The sequence below is a fragment of the Scophthalmus maximus genome, chromosome 5 (assembly GCF_022379125.1).
Source record: "Scophthalmus maximus strain ysfricsl-2021 chromosome 5, ASM2237912v1, whole genome shotgun sequence".
NCBI lineage: Eukaryota > Metazoa > Chordata > Actinopteri > Pleuronectiformes > Scophthalmidae > Scophthalmus > Scophthalmus maximus.
In genome coordinates, this window is record NC_061519.1 from 6911380 (window position 1) to 6938860 (window position 27481).

Below are 27481 nucleotides of genomic sequence, written 5' to 3' on the forward strand. Positions count from 1 at the left end.
GTAGGAACTGTTCCATCTCACAGGTACATCTGGGATCAGTGTATGCTCAGCTGTACCCCATTGTTTTTGTTTCTGTTTAAGCTTGCTGCTAGCCAGCTCACTCTTCTTGAAATGCTTTACAAAGCACCGTGCAGCCCAGAGTCTCTTGTCATTCATGGGATTCTTCTCCAAGGCATGGTTTACCACCAACTGAAGTGTATGGCCAGCACAACAATGTGACGCTACCTCATGTTTCTCCTCTAGGATGCGAAGAGCTGCCACAAAATTGGTAGTGTTATCATGCACAATCGCCAGTACATTATCTCAAAGAGAGATATCGAATTTCTCTGCCATTTCCACCCGGGAGGCAATATTTCCAGCAGTGTGGCGCTCCTCAAGTGGCATTGTAGTTAAGCTGAGCTCAGCTCCCAATTTTCATTCAAAAAATGGCAGGTGACACCTAAGTATGCCTCAGTGGCAACACTTGTCCAAGCATCAGTAGTCAGTGAGAAATTTTTACTTTGTCCATGGTAGACGCATACTTCCACTCCATCAAATCAATGAAGTGGCGCCTGGATGGAAGTGTGTATCCTGAATGGAAGGTGTTTACCATTTCACAGAAGCCTTCACCCTCAACAATAGCAAGGGGCCTCATGTCCTTCACAATCATTGATACAATGCTGTCTGTATAGACACTAGCCTCCTGGGGTGTGCAAAGTCTCGGGTTCATTTTATGAAAAAAAATCCTCCACACTGCTTTGCCTACTCCTGTAGACAAAAAACATAAACACACATGAATATTCACGATAGCAAATCAGAAATATAACAGTTTAATAATTCAGTCTACACCATTTTGCATGTTGATATTAATATACTACAGCCATCTCAGAGGCTCAACTTCAAAAAGAATTGCTGCAAAATAAATTGTCAGATGTCTAATGCATGTTTAACCTACTTGGAATTGGTTGCTAGATCTTGAAATTTCAACAGTAAACGGCTACATCACACGACAGCCTAGCAGACAGAAAAGTTGTCTCATTTGTGTCATATTCTATCAAGTAACACCAGGGTATAAATCACACGTCCGGTGTAAGCAAACAGATTAGAAACATGTCCAGACTGGTAGCACAAACAACTTTAAACGATACTTAACGTTTGTAGTGATGCATTTATAGACAACAAATCACAAGTAACGTAACGTTTACTACTAAAACACATTCTGTATCAATGCTTGATAATCGAACATATTACAGGGTGGGAAAGGGGAGAAAGTCAAAAGAACTTGTGGTGTTTTGCTGCCATCCTGACACAGGGCTCCAGGGTGCTTCCTTTTTAAATGCTCATTCATTGTTGTGGTAATCGTATAGTAGGCCAGCTGGATTTTGCACAATCTGCAAATTACCGCATCACCTGACAGGTTCGGTGTGAAAAATTCCCAGACTTTTGAATGCCGTGCTCGTGTTTTTTTTGTTTGTTCAGTGTTCGTGCTGCAGCTCGCACTGCTGCCGCTGCCAGTGCTATCACTTGCTACCGCCATTGTTGTTTGATTTCTTCTTCTTCCTTTTTAAACTTTGGCCTCTATATCGTTTGGCGACTAGCTTTTTGGTGCATATCCACCACAACTGGACTGGAGTATGGGACAAGAGTTAATCTAGTTGTTTGGGGCGACTCATCGACGCAATTATTTGAGTCGCCGAATTTATGTAGTCGATTACGTCGACTTCGTCGACGAGTCGTCCCAGCCCTAGGTAACACATTTGTGCAGGATTCTTTGTTGTATCTGTAGCATGTGACTCTAGTTATAGGGTAGTAAATCAGTACAGTGCACTGGCCTACTTACTACTGTATGTAGAGCAGTGTTTTCAAACAGTTCTAAAAAAATATGTAGCCAATGGTGGGAGTACGACATTTTAAGGAATACATCCAGTGTAACATGTTTTAGTTTTGAAATACTTTACTACCCAAAATCAAAGAATCTTGTGAACACTGACGATGTAGACATCCCTCGTTCCTGGTATGTTTGGGAATCAGACTGACTGAGATATTTGATTCTTTTACACAGAATATGTCCACACTGTCAGCTGTGGAATTTGTTTATTGGCTGTTTGGTGCCATGCTGTAACTCAGAGACTACTAAACAACTGAATCCTAACTCATCAATGGGATGGAGTGTGCAAAGAACCTCACTCCTTACCACTCAGCTGATAATGAGTCAAAATTCACTGCTTGATGACACTAATTGTCTGATTTCTGTATCATAAAACAGCTTTCCATGATTATCATTTGAATGAATGAGGGGGAATGTCAATGTTAGGGTTCCTACCCGCTTCTCTGTGCCTGCACATGTCCAAACCAACTGGATTCAACTGGAGCCATAACATGATCCCACCATGATCCCGAACCACTGTATCAGCATCAGGCAGAACAGGCAGAACACTTGCCCTCTGTGGTTGCTGGGCAGTTGCAATTATCTCATCGGCCCAACACCGGGAGTTGTTGGACCCAAACAACCTTCACTTGAATTCTGGACAATGTCCCAAGAATCATGCTTAGTGTTCTCACCTACTGGATTTATTCCGTTTGGTTTGGGAGAGGGTTGGAGCCTGGATAGAGTGTGGAGGAGAAATGATAGAAATGTCATAAACAATAATCACAATGACTGACCCTCGTCATACAAGTGGCCCCACTGTTTCTGCGCCGGGGGTCTTAACTTACGCATCGTCTGTTCCTGCGTCGGTGGCCCGGCCAATGCCTGCTCCTCGCCTCAACTCAGCAGCCCGTCCTCATCGTCCGTTGGAGGTCTTACCAACCAGCAACTCGCCCTACATTGGTGGTCTGGCCATCCCCAGCACTTTGTCTCCAGTCGATGGCCTGGCCTTTCCCAGCTCTTGAGCAGTGTCGTCCCCCTGACCTCCTCTGCCCGGCCTTCGGCCTGTCACACTGAGCACCTCTGCCCATCTGCTTTGCCTCCGGGGCATCCTCCTAAGTCCCCCAGCAAAGCCCAACAGTCGCCTGTGCTGTGGATTGGTTAGGTACTATTTTACTGTACATGTGGTGTCCCTTAAGGAAGTAAAATTGGCCTTTTTAGTTTTTATTGTAAATAATTACATGGAGGCAGTTTGTTTATGTCCTATATATTTGCGTGCAGATGAAAGGCCCAATCTGAAAGGCCCAGTCTTAAGCCAAACCTCTAAAGTTACAAAGCTTTTGGCAGAAAACTAGTGCCATTGGGCCGCGTTTGGGGTTTTCTGACTATGGTATTGTTGCAGTCTCCTGTACTACAGCCAATTACAGAATTTAAGTGAGTTCTCACAAAATTGTTGTTGCTGTGGACCCCGTCTCAGTTCGGCTCCCACGCCCCTGACTGCAGTAGATCTATTATCTTCTGTCATTGTAGAATCAAGAATATCCAAAACCATGAGACATTTGCAACTTAATTATGTTAATGCCACTGTGACTGCTTGTGTCAAACGTGATTAACAGACTCTGACATGTCACAGTAGGGAAAGCACGGGTGGAAATGATGAAAGAAATGATGGCTGAATTCCATTTAGCTGCTTCAGTTTCAGGGCCATGGTATTGTTCTCTCTGTCTCACTGTCACTGTCATGCCTGTCTTGAATCCCAACAGCTCCCGAATGGATTGCCAGGAATTATTGTAGGCTGTATGGAAACATTCCACATTCCATAACAGGTATTTACATAACTCCTCTGGTCAGAAATGTGGGCTCCTCAAGGATGGTGGATCATGTAGCTTATAATTTCGACAGTAGGAAAGCAAAACTCAGCGCTCTTACTCCAGAAACAGCAGTCTTTGTTATTTTGACATATAAAATACAATTAACATGACATATTACTTGTCTGTTATGATGCATCTATGAAGGGGAAGAGTTTGGTTGTATTAAAGTAATCCTGCTTTCAGTTTTGCCAGTTAATGCTAAAATTAACTATTATTTTCTGTACCATTAACATAGAAATATATATGTTATTGAATCTGGTCTAATCTGTCTGATAATAGTGTACAATAGTGTGGTGCTAACGTCAGCATCTTCTAATCACGTGTTTTTTTCAAAGCAACAGTCCAAAATTATTTAATGAACACAAAAATTCGAGCCTTTGGAACCACTAAATACTTGTTTTCATCTTTTTTACTAATTTGTAGCTGATCCGTTTACTCGACTGAACACTTAACTGTATTTAAAGCAGCAAATTAACAATCATTGTATTATTGCCTTAATTTATACTATTTCAAGATGAGATGAAATAGTAATACATTTTTGTATGATCAAAACTTTAGGATACAACAGTGTGACATGGCAGCAACATGTTAGTGAGATACTGTAATTGTGTGTTTGGCGGTAAACATGAGGAAATATAATCTTTGATCCAGAAAAGGAGTTCAATGGCAAATTAAGTTATATTGATAAAAAATAGGTCACTTTATAACTGTAGATTTTCCTGGTTTTAGTATCAAATCTGAATCATTTCAAGTCTCTCATTGAATCTTCCTAGGTTATCATAATCCTGAGGGTGTTATGGTCTGCCAGGACCAAGCAGCTTTTGGACATTTTTTGAGAAGACTCTGAAATCATTGTTTCTTGTGGAACTTTGTTAAGACTCTGTATTGTTTTGTTTATTGCTGGACTTTGTGTCTGTCTGTTTATGTAAAGTTACTTTCTTGTGATCCCTTGTGTTTAGTTCATCTTGAGTTTTGTATTTCCTGTTTTATTTTGTGATTCATTTCCCGTTCTTCTGTGTCTGGTTTTCTGTCATGTTTCTTGTGTTTCCCTGTGATAGTTTGCACCTGATCCTAATGTATCTCACTTGTCTCATTACCTGCTCCCTCTTGGTTGTAAATAGTCTCTGTGCCTCCCTTTGTTCTTGTTGGTTCATCTGTTTATCTCTGTGTCCTGTTTAGCCATGCTCTGTTTTGTGTCAGCTCTGTGTTTTGTCCCCAAGAGTTTTTGCTTTTTCTGAGTTTTGGATTTTGTTTATTTTCCCCTTATAAGACTGGATGTCTGTTTTTGTTGCCTTTCATTAAACCCCCCACCTAACCTGCATATGAGTTCTGCTCAACCAACCCGTGACAGAGGGTTTTAGTCCTGGTTGATTTTGTGACACCTGTGCAGTGTGCTGGGTTTGTTCAGATGGCATCTTCAGTGGAGCGGTTTGTCCTGCACTCAAACTGGTGGTTGTCCATATCAGGTGGGATGATGGTTCTGATGTGTGAAAGCACTTCATGACCACAGGTGTTTACACCACTGGGGGACAGTCATTCAGACATTTTACAGGTGATTTTTGGGGGGAAAGTCAATATGTGGCAGAATTTCTCAATTTATTTTAGAATTTATTAGACTTTTATTAAAATTTTCATTATTTATCAATATTTACACTTTCTTGCAAAGTGTAAATTATTATATATGTATGAATAGACTCATGGGAAATCCATGATAACAACTAGATACCTAGCCCAAACCTAAAGAGCTCTCAGGAGGCAGTTCACTGATGAGTGGCAGTTAAAATCTGCAATTCCATAGCCGTAAATTGCAGAACGCAGTCCTGATTGGCAGGACTGCGTTAATCTTAGTGACTACATATCACATGACCATTCACATACACTGAGCAATTGCATGCCGGTGTAAACGGGAGGTAGATTGTCTATTCTGCAGTTGGTTGCTTGGTTACAGAAAGTACTACAATAAAATAAGAACGATTATACTATAAAGATCAAATATAAAAAAAAAAAATCAATATGTGGCTGTCAATGTTTATTGAGGCAATTCGCCACAAATGAGCTCCTAGTTTCAAGTATAAGAAGTTTCAAAAGGCCACAAGTTCATGATCACTGGTGAAGGGCAAATTCATACTGATGTGCTTATGCTGTTTGCACTGTCCACTCCAATCTATTGTTAACGTATAAAATAAGTATTATTTTGGTATCAGATCAGTTCTGAAACTCATGGTATCAGCACTGGTTGTTGTTTGGATTTACCCAACCCTGGTATGTACTCATCATCTTGGTCACACGTATACACAACTGTATTCAAACTGGTACCAGGTGTTAATGTTGTGGCTGATTGTGTGTGTTATTACAGTACAATATAGACAATCTTATTTTTTTGTTTTTTCCCTCCTCTGCAGCTCCCTATCCTGGCCTCTTCTGTTGTCAGTCTTTACTTTCTGGAGCTGACCGATATTTTCCAGCCGGTGCATTCTGGGTACAGCTGTAATGACCGCAGTCTGTCCCTGCCCTACATCCTGCCTAGACAGGAAGTCTGCTCACTACCTCTGCTCTTCAGTTTGGCCTTCGCTGCTCCCACTGCCACTGTAAGTACACCTCCACCTCTCAAGTCTGCACCCTGGACCAGTATTGTCTGGATGGGGTTGGTTTCTTTTTTTTAAAAGAGTACGGTCAGTCCTGTGAACTGACCGTACTCTGTGTACACATACTGACCAGGTGACCGAATGTTCCTCTGCTGACTGACCTATTAAAATGTAAGAGCCCTTTTTTATGATTGTTTTTGTTTACATTAAAATGAAGATAAATATACAGTGGATAGTATTCAGACCTCTTCCCTTTTTGCACACGTTATTGTGTTATTGGTTTCACTGCCCATAAATCTACTCAATAACCAATGATGACAAGGTGAATACATGTTTTAAGAAAAGTTTGCAAATTTCAAGTAATCAGACTTGTTTCAGTACATTATTGAAAGTCTTTGGCAACAATTACCACTTTGAGTCCACTTCAATAATTCACAGCTTAGTCACTTGGGTAATCCTCTCATGTCCACACTTATATCATGTAGTTTGAAAGAATGAGATTTTTGGGAACAATGCTGGTCCCGTTGTGGTCTAAAAATGAACTGTGGGTTGATTTTTAGTTTGGACGGGCAGAAACTGAGACTTTTGGAAATGATGATGCAGTCACCCATGCCCCCTGGTTGGTTGTTATCAGTCTCAACTAGACTACCAACTAGGTGGTGACTGCAAAACATGGTTATGTGATATGCTTTTAAAGGTGTGTAAGTATGGACAGAGATTATTTCTGATATGGAGCTGAAATGCTCATCTGGATGGATAGTGTGGATAAAGCCTCAAATTACATCAAGGCTCCTCTGGTCACTACACTGATGTTCTATGAGCTTAAACTCTGAGCTTTGAATGGGTCCAGTGTTTCCCCTAAGTTTGAAATTAGGTTAGAGTTTGGCCTACATTTGGATGGAAATAGGACTGAAAACTGCAAGGTTTTTTGCCCAGCAGCCCATGTGGCTATTCATAGCAGGTATAAACTCTGGCCTTTAAAACTAGCTTGTATTGTATAACCTGCATTTTATTCTGTCGTGGGTGTCTGCTCTGTGCGTGTGTTAAAACGTTGGGGTTAGTCTTTTCACTGCGTCTCTGATTTCAAATGCAATTTATGGAAAAATGTTGATTTTGTTGTTTTCCTGTTTATCTAGCTGTTTTCAGTCAGTCATGATCTCCTGAAAATGTCCAGACCCAATTTTCTGGACATTTTCCAGATTTCGTGTCATGAAGTTTGACTTTACACATAGACACCCCCCCCCCCATCAAAGTGCTTAAACTTGCAGCTTTTTGGCATTTTCAGATTAAAATAAAATTTCATGATAGACAGCAGAAGTTAATGATCCAGTAATACATCTAATCCATTCAACTGACCCGCAAGGCAAATTTAATTGATCTTCAATGCCCCCAATCCGCTCTGCATCTGTGTCTGTGCGTAGATCCTGATAGGAGAGGCCATTCTGTACTGCTATCTGTCCAGGAGGTCTTCGGCCACACAGACCGAGGCCAACATCAACGCCGCAGGCTGTAATTTCAACTCCTACATCCGCAGGGCTGTACGCTTCATAGGTGGGAGGACACATGCATTATACAACTGATCCCGTGCATGATTTTAGTGACTACAAAAAACCATGGAACCAGAAATAAACACATAACACAGCTCTCATGTTAAAATAATAATCGATCAAATGATTGTGTCATTTTCAAAGGTGTCCATATCTTCGGCTTGTGTGTGACAGCACTGATAACGGACATTCTCCAGCTTTCCACTGGTCAACACACACCTTACTGGCTGGATGTGTGCAAACCCAACTTGACCCACATTAACATGTCCAGCTGCGACGAAGCTTTTATTCTGGAGGATATCTGCTCTGGACAAGACAATGGGCTCATCAACGCTGGGAGGTAAGGCTTTCTGTGTGGGAGAGAGTGTGAGTGAACGAGTGAGGATGTGTGTGGGTGTGTTGAGTGTGTCCATGAAATGTCTAGTTTTAGCAAACACAGGCTATAGTCTATAAACTCGCGGTTGTTATGGTTACCAGCCTGCTCTCAGGACATTTATTGAAACATGGAATATATATTAACTCAAATTAGGACACTGCACATCATGCTTCTTCTGTGGTGACCTTACAGAGAAGAAACGGCAACGTCACATAGAGATGTTACCTACAGATGTAAAGTGTGTCAATAGGTTTTCACCATCACAAAGCTTCAGAGCAGCTTCAGCGCTCCTTGTTGTAGATTCTCAGAGTTTCTGGATCTGGGGAGATGAACAGAATTCTTCAAAACAAACTTTACACAAAAAAGTGTCTCTAACATTATTAGAATATGCAAAATAGAGATATTATTTTTTTGGAAATATCACACACCTCTGAAAATGTAACTGAAGCGGAGAAGACGAACTGAACGGGGTGAAACAAAACAAAGGTGCTGAAAAATGAAGTAGTAAAGTTAACGTTAGTTATGAAAAAAACAAAAGTGTGAAAAAACCAGAAGAGCAAAAGAGTAAGGCTGCAGCCACAGGGGACGATGAAGATGAATTCTAAATGGCTGTCCAAGAAAAACAATACAACATATATATATATATATATATATATATATATATATATATATATATATATATATATATATATATATATATATATTTATTTATTTATTTATTTATTTATTTATTTTTTTTAAATTGTTTTATGTATATCTGCCATAAAAGCGAATAAAAACAATTTAAAGAAACATGGATGCTTAAATGAAACCCTGCACTCATAATCTGGTTTATTTTACCTGGAAAAACAATGGCTAGTGGAAAACCTGATTGGCTGGTAACTTAAAAAATCTACTAGCCATGTTGGCTGGTGATCAAGAAAGTTCATTTTAAAGCCCTGGACATGATGCACTAGAAAAAGGATGTCTCACTCTGTTAACCCTGGGTTTACATGTTTGTGGGCAGCTATGACTCAGGGGGAAAGAGCGGGTCATCCACTAACCAATAAGTCGATGGTTTGATCCCCGGCTCCTCCAGTCTGCATGCCAAAGTGTACTTGGAGATGACACATAAATTGCCCCTGATGGCTGTGACGGCATTGTATGAATGATCTGTGATAGAAAAGAAAAATGGTCGATAAGACTGAAGCAGTATGTAAAAAGTCCGTTTACTTGTTGTTGCAGAGTGGCGCTTCTGCTCTCACAAACTATCTTTGACAGGTACCGACAGCGGCGCGGAGAGACACAGAAACAGACGTCAGCTCAGTTTAATTAGTGACTGCTGATATGACAAACCATGACTTTATCAAGTCACAACTCGATAAAAATGTGTTGATGATTATTATCGTTAGCGGAGTGGAGATCAAGGGGCCTGTACTATGGAGCAGGATTTGTGGTAATTTAGCCTGGCAGGAAAAAAAGAGTTTACAGTCAAGTGACAAATAAAAAAAGAGCAGCAGATATTTTTACAGATGAGTGGAATGGTTAGGCTCAGCTCCCTCTTCAACACAACAGTCCGGTACAAAGCCCAAATTGGTGCTGACACAACGAAAACAAGAACCATGGCCTCAGACTTGGAGCTGCTGATCCTCTCACATCATATTAAGAACTTTATCATTGTTCTGTCGATGCTGCTTATAAATAACGACTCTTCCACATGAACACACCCAGAGTTGACCGAGACAGTTGATATCCAGCTTCCTAGTACAGGTAATCACCAACTTACAGCTGCAAGATGTCAGCAACACATTCCTCATCGTTGTCAACAAAATCTTGGCAATTTTGGCTTCAAAGCAATTTTTGTGTGTGTCGTTGCTACTGTTGGAGTAATATATTCATATAACCCTATAACAACATTTTATCCTGCAGATCCATTTTAGCACAGACTTGTAGCCTTGGGCTCCACCGGTGTGATTCATTTGAGATTGTACTTTCAAAAAGTCACACTTAACTTTCACGCACTGTACCGAAGTCCACTTAAAGGGGCCTGGTGCTTGCAAAAAAGCACCAGCCCCTGGTGCTGCTCACATCATTCGTCGTGAAATCACTCACATTACTGCATATGAATCATGTACACAGGGAAATGAGTAACCTGCTGCCTGTATCTCTCAAACATGTAAGACAGAAATCTCTAAAGTATCATCCACTAACTGTTGACTGAGTGTGAGTAATGAGACCAATTCATCAAGTGACTTACTTACAGATAAGTCTACAAGTCTGTGAAGAGCAGCACTCTACTGATCACTTCACATATCTATTAGATATCTATTGGATTGACCAGATATCTGCTATATTGTAGATTCTTTGATTGTTATAATGAAGTATATAATATCAAGTAATATAGAATTAAAATTTAAATTTGGTTTACATATTCAAGTCTCTAGGAATAACATGTGGACATTAACAACCATCTAATATATTTATGTAAAATATTTAAATATATATGGTGAATTCATAGGTAATGGAAAATTCTGCTGCAAGCCATTCATCAGGAGAGAAATCATGAGGAGAATTTAGTACCAGCCTGACATATGCAGACAATAAAGACGCTTAGACAGTGATTATTAACCAAAACAATGGCTGGCAACGATGAGTCAAAGAGTGACAATAACATATTATCATTATGAAACTGTGACGGGACAAACTACACCGTGCTGGTTAACTTGCGTCTAAGATGTTATTTAACCCCCGCCACTAGGCGATGCTGAAGCCCCATCTCCTCGTGCTAATGCCCCCAGATGTTGCAAACCAACAAGGTGGAAAATGGGACAGTATTATGATCTAAAAACGAAAAATTAAAAAATTAAAATTAAGGTTGTAGGTAGGCTGTATGCAGTTTTTGTAAGCATAAACCGGCATTAGTCGAAATGAATTATGATTGGCTGAGGTTTGTGATTAACGCCTCTTTCATGTTCTGAAATCACTGTGAACCTCTCGAGGCTTATTACTTTAATAACCTCTTGATGCAGATACACATTTCAGCAGCAAATGTGCCTTTAAAAAGTTCCTTATTACTCACAATGGCCTCTTAAAATGTTGCAGTCAACACACTTTTTGTGAATCAGTTTTTTTTCCAACTTAAATATAAATTCTGAGAGATGGAAGGTTACATAATGTGGGGGCTTGTGGTGCACCATGGTTGAGCATTGCACCTTAAAGCCCCCCTATGTGGTGATGGGCCTGGAATCATGGTGCGTGGTTTTATGGAGTCCATGGCAGTGCCTCTGTTTCTCTCATTAGCACAAGCATGTTGTAATCTCTAAGATTCCAGGAGAGGTTTTCCTCTCAAGCACAAGAGTGAACTGCAGGGGTATGAAGCGGCTGACAGACTACCAGGGGCACTAGCGGCCGACCGTGGTTGGTTCTTCAGCTAAGCTTTTTGTTTGTCCTGCTCTTATGATTCTTATGTTTTTAGCAACTGAGCACCTTTCAACTGGAGTGCAACTTAAAAAATATGCTTATGTGAAGGTTATTGGGTGTTTGCTATCCATCCATCCATCCATCCAGCATCCATCCTTCTTTGCTGTGTTGTGCAGGGCTGCAGTCTATTCAAGCTCTCATTGGTGGGGTGCAACCTGAACAGACCAGCACCATGCTTACACATTGAAACAGTCAGTTCACACTTACATTCACACCTAAAGGCAATTTAGAAACCACCATTCCACCTCATCTACATGTGGACTGAGAGAAAAAAAATCATAGCACCCAGAGGAGAGCAAAGCAGGCAAGGTGACAGTGCTAACCACTGCACCACTGTTCCTCCCCCTCCGATCTTGTTTTCATCAATAATAGATCAGACATATGCTTCTAGTCATTTTGCCTAAAGCTGAAATGCTGGCACTACATTTATGTGCTTCAGTGGGCTTTCTTTACTAAAACCGCTTGCTGGCTCATTACTGTATTGAGTAGTTCTTTGGTTTTGTCGATAACTTGGTTGTCACATGACTTTTATTCAAATTTAGTTACACCATTGGTCAGCCGAGCGCAGTGTGACTGACTGACCATTGGTCGGCCAACTGAGTTTCTCCTTTGTCCGTTGCTCTGTGAAAATTATTTGGCGTGAACGAGATGATTGAATGGTGTCTATTACAGTGTTTCGAGGAATTATTTTCAGCAGCGGGGGCAGGCCAATACTATCTACAATTCAAATTCAAGGAAAAGACTGTCACAGTCACACTCAGAGCTGCAGGATAACCACCAGTGTAGCTTCATTGATCCGTGTCGTGCTCCCTTAAATGTTTGTCCAGATTCACTTTAAGCACGTGTTTCAGTCGGACGATAGCACGCACGCTAAGTGCTAGTTCCTTTCAAAACACAGGCGCAGTTACGTTGATGCGTGACGTATAGTCAAACATATCTTTCTTTTGGGACCCGATGAGCTGAAGTGAAAGCTGAGTGTTCATCTTACAAGAACACATAGCTGAAATCACAGCACAGCCGTTGTCTCTAACTTATGTGTATGGTGATTTTTGCAGAGGACATTGTGGTTGGAAAATTTCGATTTTAGTAGAGATAGAAAATGGTCTGGAAATGACTGCTGGTGTACATGTTGACTTAATGGGCTGTGTTTTTAAGTCACTGTTTCATAGTTAAATGGTAAATGTATTGTTTTGTATAAACTGTATTTATATGGTACTTCTCTATTTCTATTTGGCCACCCAAAGTGCTTTACAGCACAACTCACATTCGCCCATATACAAACAGCTATTTATTAAGCTTTTCCTGTCATTCTGCACTGCCAGGAGAGTGGTCAGCGGCAACTTAGGGTTAAGTGTCTTGCCCGGCATCAGCAGGCGGGCTGGGAGAAGCTATAACCGCTGACCTTCGGGTTAGTGGACGACCGGCTCTACCTCCCGAGCCACAGCCGCCCTGTGTTGTTTCTTTGTCTGCCGACACAAACAGAAAGCTCTAACCAGAAGTCAATTTCTTCTTTGGAGCGGGACTTGAGGGAGTTGTCTCACTGGGAGTTCAGCGTCAGACGTTAAAAACCACGGATGCAAACAAATACATCCACACCTCTACCTACGCCCTCTGTGACACAGTGTCAACAAAACCTCTCAAACATTATTATAGTGTAATGTGGTGTTTACATTCCTGGTATCTGTATAAACTGGTATATTGGTGTATATAAGGTTTATTCAGTTCAAGTGTCATAGCAGCAGGATCAATGCAAATGAAACACCTGCTACAGCTGCTACACACACAACTCCAAGTTTCTTTGAAAGTCACTTGCTTTTTGGAGATGAATATTCAGTATTGTCCTTAGCTGTCTGTACATGATAATTAGCATAAAGTACAATGTCTTTCTTTCTTTATAGGAAGTCTTTCCCCTCCCAGCATGCAACTCTGGCTGCCTTTGCTGCCGTCTACATCTCAGTAAGTGGTCAACATGCACACTCATATGTACAATGAGACATGTATTTGACAATTTCACCTGATATCTTTAGCCATCATTAGAATCGTTCGATCAAACATTAAAACATAACAACTGGTTCATGTGAAACTGTGTCTTTTAGATGTACTTCAACACGGTGCTGACAGACTCTGCCAAGTTGCTGAAGCCTCTCCTGGTGTTCTCATTTGTCATGCTGGCCATCCTGGCTGGGTTAACCAGGATCATCCAGTTCAGAAACCACCCCGTCGATGTCTACTGCGGATGGTTACTAGGAGCTGCCATCGCCGTTTACCTGGTAACAGTCCATGGGTTACAAATATGGCTTTGTCAAGGTCAGGTGCAGGTTATTTGAGATATGACAAGGAATGCAGATTGAAAAATCTGATTGGAAAATTGGTGATTCCTCCATTAAAGGACATGTTCACATGATTCCAAGTCTATTTTAGAACTATACTGACATGTTCGTATGTACATTGAAAGTGTTATTAGTCACTGAAATTGATCCTCCTGACCATACTGGCTGTACGGAGATCCTTTACTAAAGCAATGTACAGTAAGTGATGCAGGACAAAATCTACAGAATTTACATGAAGAATACATTCCAGTCTTAATCCAAACCTAATACGAAGCTTCAGTTGTCTGACTTAGTCATATCAAGCGAGTATCTTCTCAGTTTGCCGTCTAGATTGAGCAGTAAAGTATTTTTTTGGGCTTCCACGGAGGGTGATGCTGAGTTGAGACTTAATCTAACTGTGAAAGTCTGATTTAAGCTTCGGTCGATTTACCGTGAAACAGTGGTATTGTCAGTACTGCATTAAAGGGGCATTAAGCGATTCTAAAGCAAAATACTTTTTTGTAAAAATCGCTGCAGTTTTGGCCTAGTGGTTTGCGCGTCGGTCCAGCCAGAGCAGGAAAATCACAACAACAACAAAGAGAAAGACAAGCTCTCTCCAAAATCGCTTACTGCCCCTTTAAGGTAGATTGAGCATCTCCCCCTTACAAGATGATCCAGTACATATCAAAATACATTGCCCGTGATACGATTCATTGAAGATACTTTTTAATATGTAACGATTTGTTATAATTAAAATTTAGAGCGATGCAGTCTGTTAATTTTTTTTTAATATAGACATAATTTGACTATATTAAATAAATTTGAATAATTCAATTCTATAAAAGCCTTGTTCACCTTCAAGTTGATATTTAATCCAGGGAATAAAAAAGTATGACAGGAAAAAACTGGAAGACGAAATTATGAAATCATTTCAGAACTAGATATCATCGTGTGTATTGCTTGAATATATCCAGATAGACAAAAAGACCTAGGCCTGCTGTATGAACAAACATTTTGAAATTATGAATATAAGGTCTGTCTAGCATACCCATAACATGGTGTTTGAGATTTGCCTTTAGTTAGGGGGAGAAATATGAATATAAGATTGAAAGACATTGAAAACAAAATCAACATTACATTTTCACTCATGGCACAAATAGTATTGGATACAGTTCTGTGAGTCAGCTTCTTTTAATATGATGGTCAGAGTTGATTCTTGAGATGATAGGCAAGTTTCTTCTTTAGGAGGAAGATTGAATTCAAACAGGTGGATCAGACGATTCTCAGTTCAAACACAGATTATTACAGATCTGGTTCTGCGAGGAGGTTCGACCAAGAACAGAGCATCACAAGAGTTTACATAACACACCATGAACTCGCACAAATTTAGATTAAGGAAAATAGTCTCCTCAGACAGACATCCATCACCCAGGAGATATTTAGTTTCTCCTAGCATAGTGATATCTGTCCCGTGACTTTGACCTTAAATCTTCTTCCTAGAAGCATAGGCATCCCATGAATGACGCATGTGAACTTAACATGTCCAAACTTAGAACATGCTATACATAGTCAATGTAAAATCTTACTAACATTATATAAACCAAATCCCTGCCTAAAACTTTGATTTGAGATCTTATGGTGTTGCTCATGTTTTTGACTCGCTGCTAATGTAATTGGTGAATAGACCGGATTTATATACTACTTGTTCTAGTCTTATCGACCACTCGAAGCACTTTACAGTACTGGGTGAATGTGACTGTACAGCGCTGCTATTTACTGTCCTGATGCGTTTAAAGAATCCGAACTGCTCTTATCACGGTTGCTGATGAAATACTTCTGGGTCATTTAACTCAGTTACAATTCCACCGCAGGGCTGGACCTGCTAGAGAGTAAGGGCCATCGCAATAGCAATGTCTTTCTCTGTCTGCTTGGATTTGAAAGTTTGGTCCAGCTACATTCTCTTGCCTCTCTCACGGGGCAACACCCCAAGTTATATTTTGTATGTTGTGATGGTAGCTGCTGTACCAAATGTAAAATGCAAAGCACTGGTTAACCATAGCTCCGGTTCATGTCTCTCACTCTCAGCTGCTCGTAGCCTTAAAGGGGCAGTAAGCACTTTTGGAGAGAGCATGTTTCTCTTTGTTGTTGTTGTAATTCCCCTGCTCCGACTGGGCCGTGAACCCGGGACCACGATATGGGAGACAGATGCGCAAACCACTAGGCCAAAACCACAGCGTTGCAGCAGTACCCGCTAGCACGTCTCTTAAGGTGTCGACGAGTGATGTTTACAAGCTGCACTCGCAGTGTTGTCGGTGCAGCCTGCACCATCGGTTTGTTTTCGATTCACAGAGCCTGGGCTGAACCGAAAACCCAGATTTAGCGGACCGTGGGGAAATATTCACTGATTTTTACAAAACGTGTTTTGCATTGGATCCCCCTACTGCCCTTTTAGCAATAGCAAGCCTGATATGCACAGAAAAACGCCATTAACAAGATTTACTGTATTTCTCTGCAGTGGCAGTGAACACAACAGATGGGCCTGTTGATAATAGTTTTTTTACGTGCTTAACATGGTATTTGGGGCTTACAAACAACGACATCAACCACAATAAAAATTAACGTTGCAGCTACACTATGTGCTGACACTCCCCCTCTGAAACATGCACTGCAGAGCCTCTCATAGTAGAGCCACTATCTATCTGCACCACACTACTAACTTGCTACTAACTCTTTGTTGCTATCAAACCTCTTGGACTCACAATGAACTATGAAGTGATTTTCTACAACGTCATCGTGATGTGACACACTTGTCCAAAAAGCAGTTTTCCCATAAACGATCAATGGAAATGAAGAAGAACGGAACAGAACAGTGAATGATTTTTTTCGGTGCATCACAACTGATGACTTAAAGAGGCAGTAAGCGATTTTAATCCAATACACTTTTTGTAAAAATCTGCTAATATTTACTCAAATGTCCTGGCTCTGTAAATTGAAAAACAAAAAAATGGTGCGGACCTCACCTCCCTACCCTGTGTGCAGTTTGTAACCATTACTCCCCAACACCTTAGAAGACATGCTAGCGGGTGACGCTACAACTCCGGGGTTGGTCTCGTGGTTAGCGTATCAGTCTCATATATCCGAGGCTGAGGGTTCGCGGCCCGACCAGTAATGTAAAGTCAACAACAAAAAGAGAAACAAGCTTAACCCAAAATTGCTTACTGCCTCTTTAATCAGGTGAGTTTACTGACAATATAATATAATTAGAGTGAACTGAGGGCATACAGCTTTGATTGATATATCCCAGCAAATCATGACATGATATGAATTGTTTACCAAACGTTTTTTGCAAACGTTTGAAATGTAAATTGAAAGTTGCTGCAGAACACGTTATTTAATTGTTACTGCAGGACATGTGGTTTATTACAGCTCCATGGGCTGAAAGGAGATATGCATAATCAACTTTTGTGTAGAAAGTGGTGGATACTCACACACTATACCTCCCACTCACCATCATCCCCCAGCCCACACACACTCAGTAAGACAAGTCCAGCATGTGTACACACAGACATGAGCTGAACTATTGCGATTACACTTGTTGAAAGACACAAAAACACAACTGCCTACTACACTTTTGTTGTTCTGCCTTCTCCTGCAGAAGAAACATTGGCTAAAGATTTGAGGCTGTGAACTAGATCATTATGAAGAATATCCAGTTACTGCAGTCAGTCATGTAAACACATAATTATTAATGTGGGAAAATGTCTCTGATCAACTTCATTTGCAAGATTTATTATTACTTTTATTTCCAGACCTACACTGTACAGCTTATGATTACATTTGTTCTCAGGATTCATTGGTCTATTTTAAGACAAACAAGCTTTGTTTGGCATTGTACCATCTATCCATAGAGTAGAAATGAAAAGAAGAATATCTAAATTGAGTCTGATTGGCAGCCTCCACTTGTTTTTGTTTTGCAGTATTTTCATTGCTGCGGGTCATGAAATATTCAATTTACCTGACAGCAGAAAAAATGTATCTTCTTACATTACATTATAAAACATTCATTTAGTAGACGCTTTTGTAAAAAGCGACTTACCATAAGTGTATTCAACCATGAAGCTATTACCCAAAAGAAGCAAGAATCAATAGAGTAAATATACATTTATCAAATAGGCAAAAACAGCTTCAAGTGGTAATTTTAGTTTTTTGTTTTTTTAATTAAATAATAAATTCAGGGAGCAAGTTGCAGTCTGAACATGTGAGTTTTCAGTCTGCGACAGAAGCATTGAAGGTATTCTTCAGTCCTGATGTCAATGGGGAGCTCATTGAGGAACCAGGACGGAGAAACAGACAGGATGCCCACCCCTCGTAGTGAGGACATAGCAAGCCGTTTGGCAGTTCCAGAGTGGAGTGGACAGGCTGGGGTGTAAGGTTTGACTTTTTTTGGGATGTAGGAAGGGCCTGAGCAATTCGCAGCACGGTAGGCGAGTACCAGTGTAGGGTGCGGAGGAGCGGTGTAGCTCGGGAGAATTTTGGTAGGTTGAAGACCAACCAGGCCAATGCATTCTGGATGAGCTGCAGAGGTCGGATGGTACATGTCGGCAGACCAACTCGGAGTGAGTTGCAGTAGTCCAGGCGTGAGATGAAAAGAGCCTGCACCAATACCTACGCGCCTTTTCTGTGAGGAATGGACATATCCTCCTGATGTCGTGGAGGATGAATCTGCAGGAGCGTGTCGTCACTGTGATGTTGGCAGCGAAAGGACAGCTGGTCGTTTAGTGTCACCTTGCAGTTTGAGCTGGAGTCACCACATAGTTCTCAATGGTGATGGAGAGGTCGTTGGTAGGAGACGCTTTCCCTTGGAGGAAAAGGATCTCTGTCTTGTCCAGATTGAACGTCAGGTGGTGAGTCGACATCCACTGGAAATGTCAGCCAGATATGCAGAGATTCGTGCTGCCACCTGGGTTTCAGATTGTAGAAAGGACCACATGAGTTGGGTGTCATCTGTGTAGCTATGGTAGGAATAACCATGTGAGTGAACGAAAGAGCCTAATGACCTGGTGTAAAGAGAGAAGATGATGGGGCCCAGAACAGAGCCCTGAGGGACCCCAGTAGTGAAGTAACCCTGTAAGTGCGGTCCTTGAGGTAGGATGTGAAAAGGGAGAGTGCCGAGCCTGAAACTCCCAGTTCTTGGAGGGTGGAGAGGAGGATCTGGTGGTTCACTGTGTCAAAAAAGCTGCTGACAGGTAGAGAAGGATGACAACAGAGGAGAATGAGGTTGCTCGAGCTGTGTGGAGTTCCTCTGTGACAGCTAGGAGGGCAGTCTCTGTTTAGTACCCTGCCTTGAATCCAGACTGGTGGGGGTCAAGAAGGTTGATCTGTTGGAGATATATACAGAAATTGGGTTAAGACAGCATGTTCAAGTGTTTTAGAAAGAAATGGTAGTAGCGTGTACTGGTATGTCCTCTATCTTTCTTTCAAAGTAGTTTACAAAGTCGCTTGGAAGAAGGGCGCGGAGGGAGCGAGGAGGGTAGAGAAAATGAAAAAAGTTTTGGAGAAAGAAGACTGAATTTTAGATTAAAAGAAAGAGAGCAGCAGATAAGGACGCAGAGAAAGAGGAAAGAAGAGATTTATAGGCAAGAAGATCCTCAGGGTACTTGGATCTGCGCTATTGTCTTTCACCTGCTTGCAGGGAGGTTCTGTGAGTCAGACAACCACGGAGCTGGATGGGTCAGGAGGTTAGAGGACAGAGGGAGTCCAGGGAAGAGGACAGGGTAGAGAGAAGAATGTCTGTGGCAGAGTCAGGAGGCAGGAGTGAGAAGGAGTCAGGTGAGGGGAGAGCTGATATGACACATGAGCCAAGAGGAGGGAGAGCAAAGGAGGATAGTAAGAATTAAAAACAAGGTTTCTAAAACTAGACCATTTATAAATCTAACTCAGGAATACTAATCATAACAGAACTTAGTTTAGAGACAGTCAACGAAGACAAACTGAAAACCTAAAACAACAGACAGCACATTTAAGCAGAAAATTACAATTTCAGAAAAGTAAATATACTCAGCTAATCTACAGTCTTTGAGTAAAAAATCCCAGTAGCCAAGATGCACAATTCTTAGTTTTAGGTGATATACATTTTTGTATTCCAGGTGCACTATAGCAGCTTGTTTTCAATAACATATACAATAAAATAAGAATGTATTAATCCCAAGCATCAGTGATAAAATAGAATAACAAAATATAGCAAAATACACAAAGAAATTGTAAAATAAATACTATTAAAAGACTATTTAAAATTGTATGGTTATGCAGTAAAACTATAATAACTAAGAACTATAACTATTAAATGTATGTATGAGATATTGCACAGGTGTTGTGGATATAGACAGATAAATGTAGTGAATATAGTATGGCAGGACAAGAGCGAAAGTAGTAGCAAATTTGTTGTGATGTGATGGGACAACATCAGCACATCAACTGGTGTTGTTGTAAATCTGATCCAAATCAATAGCAGAGGCTGATCAGTTGACAGCTCTGCTCCTAACCTCATGCGAGCTTCTAAGACATATGGCTGCAGATTTGATAATATGACCATGTGATGATCATCGCTCTTAGGCATGTGTGTTCTGGTTTCATCATCCTATGCTCAAACATGGTGTTTGTTATGACCAATCCATGACAAGCACAGAAGTCCAATAACAAAGCACCACTCGGGTTCAGATCAGGCACCACCCACCTCCAGGTTTCTCCATCATTGCCCGTGTGAAGTGGACTGTAGAATCCTCAGATGGTGCATTTTCCACGACCAAATCCAACGACTCTAAGAAGGCCTGATACTCCAAAATGCTGGTCAGTGCGGAAACAGACTGCAGCCCCTTCATGGAGTTTGGTTCAAGAGCCAGTGCTCGACTTAGTTACAATCCATCTCCTGAAGTATAACTCTGGCTCCTTTGCCATTGGAGAGGGGACCGTCCACATCCCTTGGACCAGTCTCTGATGCCAGGAATCAGCACACCGAGGTTTCTCACCCTGTTACACTCAAGGCTAAGTTTATACGTTTTTAACATTATATATATATATATATATATATATATATATATATTGACTTTATTCCCCATGTGCTGTTTTCACACATAAACAATAAGAAATGAGTTAGAAAAGGCAAAGTATGCAAGGATTTGTATTGGCTGTTAACGTGTAGTGTAACTTCAATCCCTGAAAATTGAAAAAAAATGCCCCAGAGCGCAGTGCCGGGAGGAAGGGAGGTAAGTCATGCCTACCCACTCCTTCATGACTAACACCAACAGCTTTGTTGTAGGACTGAGAAGTTCACATGGCTTCCTCCTGAAACTGGGTATGTCTTTGCAGCATCTATTTCTCACTCTGTGCGTGTGTGTGTGTGCGCAAAATTATGTTTGTATGCAGGGTGTGTATGCGGTGGGGAATTTCCTGCCCAGTGAAGATCGGTCTCGGTGTCGACCACCTCCCCCCATCCTGAGAGAGCCCCCCCTCTCCACGCTGCCCAATGTCAGCCAAACAGCCATCAGCAACAGCCACCAAGGTAAAACCATGCCAGGTGAGTACATCACCCTGACATGTCAACTTATAGAATATATTACCAGGATCAAATGTAGCATGTTATGACCGGTAAGGCTTGCGGTTCTATTTTGCCTAGTCCAAAGGTCTATGTTTGAGTATGCTAATGAGCACAGACACACTTCAACAAAGTGAAATGTAATTTTAAAAAATCAAAATGTGCTGTCATTCATCTTTAAAGAACACTGACTTTATTAAAATGGGAATGTGTTTACCGCAGTGCTTGTAGATGTGTGGGTTTTTCTTAGACTAATCCCAGTTATAAAACAATAATTGAATTTTGCAACCTTAACATACTGCTTAATATCAAATAGGCACCCTAATTATCCTTTTACTTAAAGGTATAGTTCAGTGATTTTGGGTTAGGGTTAGGGTTAGTGGGGTTGTATGAGTTACTTATGCATAGTTTATATGTTACCTTATGGAGCTGGTATCATCGATGACATTTAACTGAGTTTGGAGGAGAAGTGGAAGTAGCAAGAGTCCCACTGTTGCAGAGGGGACCACTGAAAAACGTCCTTTAAGCCAAATTTTTAAATGCTTACCTAAATAAAAAATATCCTTTCAATTGTACACTAAAGGATGTATTTTTTTCACTGCTTTAGTTTTCTGCCAGACAGCCGTTTAAGTTTACACTTTTTTTTCAAGCGTACTTCGGCCATGTATTACTGCGCCAACTCATGCCGGCAAAGTATCACTGAGCTGTGAGTTGGTGCATATTGTTTATCCTTTTATTTTCAACTTAACTCATAAGATATTTGTCCTTATCAACATAATAAGATGTTGCCTTTGAGATTATGGATTTCTTTGTTTAGGTCTGCAAATAGGGATTATGCTATTACCTATTGATTGATTATCACTGATCAATTTAGTTAGTCATTTAGTCTATATAAAGTTTTAAGAATATCGGAAAACGGCCATCTCAAGTTTCTGAGTGCAAAGTTGTCTTCAGTCTAAAACTAATGTCATTAAATCCTAAACTCGAACTGAGATAGTCTCTGACACCGTCAGGGTTATCTTTTCAGACTTGAAAAGCTCCTCTTTAGGGACAGAAGTTATACAATGGTCTTCACAGGCTGAGTACTATCCCTTGTGAATAGTAAATAGTAGTTCTGTGTTACATCAATAGTTCTGTATTACATCAGGATCGTGAATAAATCCTGTTTGACAAATATATGACAAACCTAAAATGTTCATTTTTGTTACCGGTTGTTTAATGTCAAATATAAGGACATGAAATTATCATTTGTTGTTCATTTCTTCCAATAACATCAAAACGTCCCCTTTTTTAACTTGACAATTTGTCCTCTCTTTGTTGTCCTCTGGTAGGCCACCACACCCTGGCTCCCAGCCAGCCAGAGCCTATTATCACGAGGACCTCTTCCCACACTTTATTCCCCGACCACACAGGGCCCATCCTGACACGAAGCTCCTCTTATCGAGAGCCCTCTCTGACCAATATGAAGAGAGCAAGTGCTGAGGTGGAGGTGATAACGCCATCCAGTCCTCTAGACAACATGATGACGTTCAGCAGCAGCACACTACCAAGGTATCTGCTCCTTTGATAAGGGTCTTTATCCACAGGTGCCATGTGTCGCATGGCAAATGTTTCTGACAGCATCACAAAATTCAGCCAACAGCAACTTTTGTAAATCCTCTCAAAGACCACTCATTGGCTACCTTGATCACTCTCGGACCGTCATTGAATGTTGCTTTGGCTATTGCTACTAGGCATAAGGTTAGCCAATGTGAGCTACGCCTCTGCAGACATGAGACGGTTCTGCAAATGTGGTAACGCCGGGGTAAAATATCCATGTGTTCGGACATACAGAGCACTTGAACACGTGACTTGGATTTTGCTGCAGAAGTCGTTCAAACACTTCTAAATGAGTATTTATGAATATCTTGTAGGAGAATAATAGAACAGAGCAGAATGAAAAAAATGTGTACACCGTGCACTCCAGGGTATGGGGTGGATGCAAACGGGAAAATGGATGATGATCAGGATGGTATTCATTTAGCAGCAACATCCACTCAGCCACTGGACTGGGGCAATACCATAATGACCATCTACATGATATGACCATGTAGCGTAGGCAATCGTTTACATATTAATCTGTGATGCAACAGGTTTTAAATAATCTTATCAATCATTTGTTAATGAGAACAATTGACTCAGCCTGACGTTGCATTTTTACAGGAAATAAAAGAGATGGAAGGACATAGTGTGTGGTTAATTTTCATGTTTTCCACAGCAGTGCAGCAGGTCTTCGCCCCGTGACCCTTATCTGCGTTAGAACCACTGAAAGAACCAGAAAACTAATATGAGATGTTAAAGAGCTGCCTGCTTGCCTGAGGACGCAGCATGGAGGTCTGTGTGGGTGTAACAGAGAAAACAATACTGAATGACTTTAAAGCCAGGAAGGACACACAAGGGTTCTTAAATAGGGCACGGTGGGGGTTATTATAGAACACAGGTTTTCTCCTGGTGGACACAGGTGTTTACGTAACACAGGGCTGACTGCTCCAATTTTAAAAAGACAGGGATCTGGGCGTGTGTCGGTAACAATTAACTGAAACACTGGTTTTGGAATTAACTGTGTGACATAACACCAACAATGAGAGTTGGTGAGGTGTTTTTTTCATGAGGAAATGCTAGCTGTTTGAGGATGGAGGCCCAAGACGTGTAGTCAGCTGGCCTCTGTGCTTCTGTTGGGCTTCTGATCCAATAATTCATTTCTATGCATTTGAAAATGGTCCAGAACACTGGACAGAGTAAACAAATCTCCTTCCCAGGGATATTTTATTTCAATTAATTCAGCTCAAAGTGATTTTACAGCTAAGAATCTAATTTGGATAAAATCTTGTGCTATGGTACATTGCACTGCTTCTGAAAGAAACTGCGAGAAGTGATTTGATTTCTCATGTTTAGTGTCCTCCCAGAGTCTGACTGTTAAAGTTGGCCTCAGTCAATAAAATGAAAAGCATTGGAGGGGGCGGTTTGCCCTGGCAGAGATTCATAATGATAGAATTTCAAACAACATAAAATGTCTCTAACTTAGTGTTTTGGACCTTTGCTCTTTTCCCCGCTGTCCCTGTCACTCCCTCTCTGTTTCCCTCTCTCTTTCCTCCTCTCTCGCTTTGGCCAAACATGAGTTTATGGTCCGAATCAACAGTTTCCCTTGTATTAATTCTAGAGCATGAACTTGTAATTTGTGTGCACAAGTTGTTATTTATTTTTTTCATGACACCCGCATGGGCTCCATTGTAATCCCCTATTTATATTAGCTAATCGTGTCATTGAGTGTTTCCTGCCAGTAACCTGGCTCACTGTTCTGCATTGAGAAAATAAGAGTAAGACATAATTTCATTCAAATTGTCACAGTCATCTTATCTCTTGTCTCATGCATGAATTTCCTTTGCCTATTGCTCCAGGTCCCACGGTGGCTCCTCGTTGGAGGAGGGTCGCATTCCTCGTCGTCATGCGTCCATCCATGCCTCAATGGACTCAACTCGATCCAAGCAGCTCCTCAGCCAGTGGAAAAATAAGAATGACAACAGGAAACTGTCCCTGCAGGTGATGGATGGAATAAGACCAGCCTCCTCATCATCTCCTCAGAGGAACATGGAGCTGCGCTGCTCTTCTGAACCCTCTGCCATGGGCCTGGAGGCAGAGCTCCGTGGTGGAACCCACCTGGCTTCAGTCACTTGCCAGGAGGCAGAGCTGCGTGCTGGGGGCCACATCCCTGCTCAGTACATGAAGCTAGCAGCTAGCTCTGTTCCCATGGCCAATCATAATCACATGGCCCATAATGGCAGTATTGGATTGGCTGGTGGGGCCAGGGTGTCTATTCAGTCCCGACCCGGATCCTCCCAACTGGTTCATATTCCTGAAGAGGAGAACCCCACCAGCAGGGATCAAGAGAGCGAATCAGAAGACAGCATTATGGACGGTGGTGGGTCAGTGAGGGAAAAGTGGCTGAGAGTGGCTGAGAAAACCACCATCCCCTGCAGGCCACTCAGTGCTGGGGGACAGCCTCGTCTTATGCAGGTAAATCATTCATTTTCTTTCCCCACTTAACCATTCCATCTCCCTGTGTCTGTCATGTATCCAAAGCATATCAGTTTACTTGTTACATTCCAATAATATGGCAGATCTTTCACCAAAAGGTTTTATTACCAATTAATCTGCTGGTCATTCTCTTGAGCATTAAATTATGATCATATTAAAAAATAGTGAAATTTGTCAGTTTTTTAAAATTTTATTTTCATCTTTCATTTGAAGAGAAAGGTAAGTTCTAATGCACTGATATTAGGGAATGTCTCTACTTTTCTGACGTGAGTGGGCAGTTCATTCACTGTCCAGAACAGGGAAAGCCTTGACCAAGTGTGACACAACAATAGGCAGAGGAGCTCGGTGGTTATGGTGGTGTGGAGAGTTTGAACATGGTAGGATGGGATCAGACAGAAGAAGAGCATTCCTGGAGAACAGAACCAGAACATGTTATGAACATTATTAAAGCTTAAATTAGGAGCAATTGTGGTGAAGGGAGAGGAGTTGTGTAAAGAAACACCAGGTATTTCACCATGAGAAGAAGCCACAGGATTATCTGACGGCACCAATAATTCTTGTGCAGAGGAAGAAGAGGAGGGGTCCTAGTACAGAGCTTTGAGGAACCCCCGTTCCTGCAAATTTTAGAGAAAAGTGTGGTCTGTCAGATAAGATACAACCAGAAAGAGTGCAGAATCTTAGGCACCCAACCTTTAAAGGGTTGATCGTAGGATCTGGTAGCTTAATATGTTAAATGTAGCCGACAGGTTCAGAAGTTTGAGAACAAAATAGTTTTAACCAAAGGTTTACTTGTTAGCTTTTTGAAGAGCCTTTCACAGCCTTCATCAGCCGCTGTAGTTTGCTCAGTTCTGATTGAGTTGGCTCAAAGTAATTGTTAACTACTACAGTGGTCTGATGAGAACAAGAGATCACAAAGAACCAACAAAAATGCTTACGAACAAATATATCATATAAAAACTAAAATTCTCAGTGATAAGATTTAAAAGATTTGAAAAGATTTAAAATTTTTGATTTTGCCAAATGGAATGGTGCAAGAAAAACAACAAGCTTTTAGAAATGTGGTATTTCAAGATGTTCACCAGATCCTTGAACTCTTAGAATCAAAGTGCTTCAAGAGCCATTTCAGCAAGTTGTTACGTGATATGACCAGGAGTTTCTTGTAGTGACTGTAAAATTGTATCCTGTCAATACAGATTGTATGTTTTGTGGACAGCTGCAGCCATAGCCTTATTGTTGAAAGGTTTGCAGATATAGAAGTAGTACACCACCTACTAGAAAAGCAGGTTAGTTGATAATAATTAAGTATCCCAGCATCAGATTAAGAATAGCTCGCATTTTATCATTTTTTTCTATTTCAGGTGATAGCCTTATCCAAACAGCAGGGTTTGCTTTACTCTCCTCGGTCTGAGGATGGTGGGAGCACTGTCAGCTGCACTGGATCTATCAGGTACCGAGCCCTGATGGACCAGGACCCATCACCGCCCGCCTCCACCACCGGAGCAGTGGGAGGAGGTCTGTATTGTTAATAGGGTAATTTATACTGTATATCTGGGGTGTATGTACTACATTCACTACATGTAGGATGTTAACATCACTAAATCAGTATGACACTAGTATAATTACCTTAAACAAATGAGCCAACCAGGGTGTTTTACACTGTGCTATTGTTGAACACCATACAATGGACTGTTTTATGACACAAAATGGAAAAGGACAGGGTAATAAACGAGACATGTTTCAGCCATGGTCTAATTCTGAAATAATAACTTTTTTAACTCTAAATATCATATAATGATTTTAACAATTAGAAATCCTATCTACAT

General features: G+C 41.1%; 1 protein-coding gene across 2 annotated transcripts in view; it reads left to right on the forward strand.

Moving 5' to 3' along the window:
• The window catches only part of LOC118311266 (phospholipid phosphatase-related protein type 4-like), a 43484-nt gene that overhangs the window by 5795 nt on the left and 10208 nt on the right, over positions 1-27481 (forward strand). The window contains exons 2-10 of one of the 2 annotated variants that reach the window (XM_035634989.2): positions 6120-6305; positions 7724-7853; positions 7994-8189; positions 13583-13640; positions 13781-13954; positions 21416-21566; positions 22916-23135; positions 25022-25637; positions 27017-27170. In XM_035634989.2, the coding sequence (XP_035490882.2) occupies positions 6120-6305; positions 7724-7853; positions 7994-8189; positions 13583-13640; positions 13781-13954; positions 21416-21566; positions 22916-23135; positions 25022-25637; positions 27017-27170 (1885 nt within the window). The remainder of the gene's footprint in view (positions 1-6119; positions 6306-7723; positions 7854-7993; positions 8190-13582; positions 13641-13780; positions 13955-21415; positions 21567-22915; positions 23136-25021; positions 25638-27016; positions 27171-27481) is intronic. The other variant, XM_047332175.1, reaches the window with a different exon arrangement.